The sequence below is a fragment of the Coregonus lavaretus genome, assembly GCF_964263955.1.
Source record: "Coregonus lavaretus genome assembly, chromosome: 2".
NCBI classification, from domain to species: domain Eukaryota; kingdom Metazoa; phylum Chordata; class Actinopteri; order Salmoniformes; family Salmonidae; genus Coregonus; species Coregonus lavaretus.
This window is the reverse complement of record NC_139989.1, coordinates 3,770,109-3,775,891: the sequence shown is the minus strand read 5'-3', so window position 1 is coordinate 3,775,891 and position 5,783 is coordinate 3,770,109. Positions and strand designations below refer to the sequence as shown.

Below are 5,783 nucleotides of genomic sequence, written 5' to 3'. Positions count from 1 at the left end.
CTCCCCGTCAGCCCTCTCTTTCGCTCTCTCTCTCTCTCCACTCCACTCCACTTCCCCCTCTAGTCCCCAAGTTTCCATAGAGAAGTGCCAAGAATACACCTCCCCAGCACAGAGGAAATAGTTGGGGTTTAGGGACTGTAATTGTTGTGGTTTGTTATTATCACGTAACGTGTCTGGTGATGGATGTGATGGGTATTTGTGTTGTCTACACTGGGTGGTACGGCTGTCTCTGTCTGTAATTAGTGTGTTTATAGGCATTACGGTATGGTAACTAAGTATGATTTGTATGTTGTGTGTACGAACAAGAGAATGTGAGAAAGATCAAGAGTGTGAGGCAAAGAGTGTGTGTAAGAGTGTTTGTGGTATATGTACTGTGTATGTTGGCTGCTCACTCCCCGAGACTGTTTTGTGGTTCGGCCCCCGCTGGCTGTCAGTTTTTACACTTGGAGTGTTGTTTCTGTTGTTCTGGTTCTCGCCTCTAAGCGTGTGTAAATCTCACAGCTCCTGCCAGGACCGAGTCAGCCATAAGACTAGCACCATGGCTACAGACATCGCCTCTCTAACCTAACCATGGAACATGAGTGTCGTGTGAACTTGGGTCCTGTACATGGATGGTTTAAGAACAGATATGGCCCAAACGACTGTGAGGTTAGATAGACTTTCTTAAGCCAGCCAAAACCTCAGCAATGTGTGTTTTCCTTATTCTAGAAACGTGTTAAATGATAGCAGTTGAACTTCAGGCAGAATGGACAGATAACTCCATGACAGTTTGGACACTGTTTCATATTTATTTATTATAATTCATATGAAAAATGGCACACCTGTTTCACAGGGAGCAGGTACACATTCAACCTCAGGATATACACACACGCACAGACAGCTGACCATACAGACATTGTGTTTGAAAATCCATGACACACAGTCAGATTAGTCCGCTTTGGGACATTTATGCACTTCTGCAATTTCATGAACTGGCACTTACGGCTGGGTTGTGTGTACTGTCCCAGTACAGAGCCAGTTCTAAACTACAAGGCAAGAGGGATTCCAGAGTACAAAAGGCACCTTTAAGATTAGCTCCCAATGTGGCGGGCAGTCGTGACTTTGTAAGTATTCTTCTTATCTGCTGAGGTGAAAAGAACTGACAAAAAATGTTGGAAATGCCCTGAAACCTTCAAGCACAACTCCAGTCTACCTTCAGTTAGCACAGAGGGACACACACACCTCTTTCACAGGGGGGAGGCTTAGTGAAGGGGAACAGTTGGCAGACAGTTTTTACTGCATTATTAACTCAGCATTCTTCAGAAGGCTGCCGATCGCAGCTACACAGGGAGAAAGCATGGCACTCCTGTTCACACACTCACACACCTCCTTTCACCTTTTGGGCACATTTATTTCCAAGTCCTTGTGTGAGTGTTTGTGTATTTTCATTTTGTGGGTTCTCCTGTGTATATGCAAGTGTGTGAGCGTGTGTGTATTTCTGCTCAGGGCAGTGGTTAGGTTGTGTGTGTGTGTGTGTGTGTGTGTGTGTGGTAGGGGTGGAGCGTCACAGTCTGTGTCCTCCTGTGTTCACTTCATTGGACTTTAACTGGTCTACATGGAGAGAGGGACTGCTTTTCACATCCCACCACCTGCATTTCCCATTACACACTACATATACTCATATACACACATCCTCACACACGTACATCTGTTAACATACATCCATTCACCACCATATGTGTTCACGCACACACAGCACATACTGTACATATGAAGAGTTTAATTCCAAAGCGCTATCCATTTTCTGAAATATTGGTAAATTAGCTTTTATTGTTTAAAGAAACTATGAAAGAGATTGGTGTGTTTTTTCACTATCTAATCAGGGCATGGGGTTGTTCAGTGACAGACATGTATTTGTTTGAAATCTATCACTTGATGGCTTCATTTCAGAGAGACAAATAATCATGTTTTTTTTGGCCAAATGCTATATATCCACCTCACTCAGAGAAATAAGTAGTACTGCTAGTTTTTACACAGTCACATGTAACAAAGAACTAGATTTTAAAAAATAAGAACTGTACAAATTATACATCTATAAAAAAAAATCTATACAGTAATATGAGATCTGTATGTAAAACATCTACATTTGACATTTTTGTCACTTAGCAGATGCTCTTATCCATTGTGACTTACAGTTAATGAATTCATCTTAAGATAGCTAGGTGAGACAACCATATCACAGTCAAATAAACAGCACACCAACATTCCATTCCAGCTAAACAATGGATATAAAGCGTTTAGAAAAAGAAAAAACATATATCATATGCATCTAAAATCTATTCATGAAAAATATGAGAACAGTAATATTTTACACACACATGAAGGTACCCATAAGCAATCATTTCTGATTGTAAAAAACACAAATGTGAAAAATTGGTTGATATAGCGTTTTGGAAATAAACTCTTCATATATTCACAGTTCACATACACACACACACACACACACACACACACACTAGACACAGCACCCTCACCACCCGTACTGTGCTGTACTGTACATACACACATTCACTCATTCACTCATTTACACATACAACAATGCTACACCGATGTTAAACACGCATACGTACGTGCTGAGAGTCGTTGGCCATGGTGAGTAGCATCACCCCTCTATGTGATTGTGTTTTCTTGAATGAGGACAACCAGACAGATATACCCCTTTCTTGTCCTCGCATACTCTATCTTGGGGTGAGGTCGACTCAGTCAGAATCATTACCCTGAGGCAATGTTTGCCAAACCTTTACATATCATACATATCCCACTAGGCACAGACGTCAATTCAACGTCTATTCCACGTTGGTTCAACGTAATTTCATTGAATTGACGTGGAAACATCGTTGATTCAACCAGTGTGTGCCCAGTGGGATGTAGGACAGACAGACAACTCACTGTGGCTGGTCAGGCACAGATCCCAGCTTGGGTTTTACAAGTCCTCTGTGTGAGCCTGAGTCCATATCATTCTCTCTCCAAGCTGGCGAGCTCCCAATGTCCCCATAAGGTTTCTCATGCAATCTCCATAAGCTTTCTCACGCAATCCCCCTAAGATTTTCTGGCAGAGTTCCACAAAGTCCTCACAAGGTCTGTTACACACAGTCCACAAAATGGCCCCTTCCTCAAACTGTTACTGGAGGGTACTTCTGCTCACTGGTGGCACTGGTGGGTGGGGGGTAGGGGGACTGCAGCTGTCTGTAGCCCCCCTGGGTGGGGTCCAGGTAGACCCCCTGGGGTGGGGACATGTGGTGGGTGGCGTAGCCGATGTACTGGGGGTGGATGAACTGTGCCTGGTGGGGCATGATCTGGGTGGCCTGCTGGCAGTTGAGCACAGAGAAGTTGGTGGGCATGTTGACGAACACACTGGCGTCTGTAGGCAGACAGCAGGAGGCCTGGGTGCGCATCATGGGCTGGGGAGCCGGGCGAGGTGCCTGGGCAGGAGGGGCAGAAGAACTGGACGAGGTGGCCGTGCTTGATTGGCGGGAGGAGGAACCGCGAGACGTGCCCACACTGGCCATCATGGGAATGGTCTCAAGGAGATGGCCGCCGCCAGACCCGCCTCCCCCGCCCCCTGATGACAGTTCCTGTTTGGGGCGGAGACAGTGGCAGCAGCACACGGCAACCACGGAACCCACCAGGACGAAGGCCACGAATACAGAGCCCACGATCAGGAAGGGAACGTAGATGGGTACTGTGGAGAGTGAAACAGAGAGAAAAGAGAGGGAGAGAGAGAGAAGAGAGAGATACAGAAAGGTATAGTCAGTGATTTGACGATAACACGTGGATTTTCAATAAACAACAAAAATGGGTCTGTTCTCTTTCTCTCATTATCAAATATACAGTATGACAGGAATGACAGTATGACAGGAATGACAGTATGACAGGAATGACAGTATGGCAGGAATGACAGTATGACAGGAATGACAGTATGGCAGGAATCAAGAAGCAGGCTCATTCTCTCTATAACAAGCAGAGCAGAGTGAGGACAGAACTTCCTCAGACCATAACCACTTACGCCCTCAAAGAAAACAAACTGAACACAGTACAACAGCAACATGATGAAGTGGTTTATTTTCTGCCATGAAGACTTTTGACGTGATTTTGGAAAATGCCCTTGTTTGGTTGAATGAGTCAAGTTGAAAGACTACGAGTCAACCACCATGAGGAAACCAGGTTGTCTAGAGGTTAAACCAAGAGCTTTTACAGTCACCCACAAACCCAAATCTCCCACGTGAGTGAAGGGAGAGATGGAGTGAGACGACTAGACAAAAGAGAAAAGATGGAGAGACAAAAGGAGAGATAGAGGTGGACTAGTGGCGTGTCTCCACGGGGCCCCAGTCCCTCATTAGTACTTATTAACTTTGTTTTGATCTGTTCTAATCCTGCACGCCCAGCTGTGACCCCGCCGCCCCCCTCCGCCACCCCCCTCCGCCACCCTGCACCCCTCTGTGTGTGTGTGTGTGTGTGTGTGTGTGTGTGTGTGTGTGTGTGTGTGTGTGTGTGTGTGTGTGTGCGTGCGTGCGTGCGTGCGTGCGTGCGTGCGTGCGTGCGTGCGTGCGTGCGTGCGTGCGTGCGTGCGTGTGCGTGCGCGTGCGTGCGTGCATTTGATCTGTGTTTACAGTGGCTTGCGAAAGTATTCACCCCCCTTGGCATTTTTCCTATTTTGTTGCCTTACAACCTGGAATTAAAATTGATTTTTGGGGGGTTTGTATCATTTGATTTACAGAAGATGCCTACCACTTTGAAGATGCAAAATATTTTTGGGGGTGAAACAAACAAGAAATAAGAATTTGAGCGTGCATAACTATTCACCCCCCCCAAATCAATACTTTGTAGAGCCACCTTTTGCAGCAATTACAGCTGCAAGTCTCTTGGGGAATGTCTCTATAAGCTTGGCACATCTAGCCACTGGGATTTCTGCCCATTCTACAAGGCAAAACTGCTCCAGCTCCTTCAAGTTGGATTGGTTCCGCTGGTGTACAGCAATCTTTAAGTCATACCACAGATTCTCAATTGGATTGAGGTCTGGGTTTTGACTAGGCCATTCCAAGACATTTAAATGTTTCCCCTTAAACCACTTGAGTGTTGCTTTAGCAGTATGCTTAGGGCCATTGTCCTGCTGGAAGGTGAACCTCCGTCTCAGTCTCAAATCTCTGGAAGACTGAAACAGGTTTCCCTCAAGAATGTCCCTGTATTTAGCGCCATCCATCATTCCTTCAATTCTGACCAGTTTCCCAGTCCCTGCCAATGAAAAACATCCCTACAGCATGATGCTGCCAACACCATGCTTCACTGTAATGAGAGGTGTTGGGTTTGCACCAGACATAGCGTTTACCTTGATGGCCAAAAAGCTCAATTTTTGTCTCATCTGACCAGAGCACCTTCTTCCATATGTTTGGGGAGTCTCCCACATGCCTTTTGGCGAACACCAAATGTGTTTGCTTATTTTTTTCTTTAAGCAATGGCTTTTTTCTGGCCACTCTGCCGTAAAGCCCAGCTCTGTGGAGTGTACGGCTTAAAGTGGTCTTATGGACAGATACTCCAATCTCCGCTGTGGAGCTTTGCAGCTCCTTCAGGGTTATCTTTGGTCTCTTTGTTGCCTCTCTAATTAATGCCCTCCTTGCCTGTCCGTGAGTTTTGGTGGGCGGCCCTCTCTTGGCAGGTTTGTTGTGGTGCCATATTCTTTTAAAAAATGTATAATGGATTTAATGGTGCTCCGTTGGATGTTCAAAGTTTCTGATATTTTTTTACAA

The 5,783-nt window shown here is 45.6% G+C and overlaps 1 protein-coding gene across 1 annotated transcript in view; it reads right to left on the bottom strand.

The window, feature by feature from the left end:
• Nucleotides 1-774: 774 nt before the first annotated feature.
• The window catches only part of LOC311137369 (protein shisa-2-like), a 12,153-nt gene continuing 7,144 nt past the window's right edge, over nucleotides 775-5,783 (bottom strand). Inside the window, exon 2 of the mRNA XM_084171817.1 lies at nucleotides 775-3,721. Coding sequence (XP_084027943.1) covers nucleotides 3,153-3,721 — 569 coding nt within the window. The 3' untranslated portion in view covers nucleotides 775-3,152. The remainder of the gene's footprint in view (nucleotides 3,722-5,783) is intronic.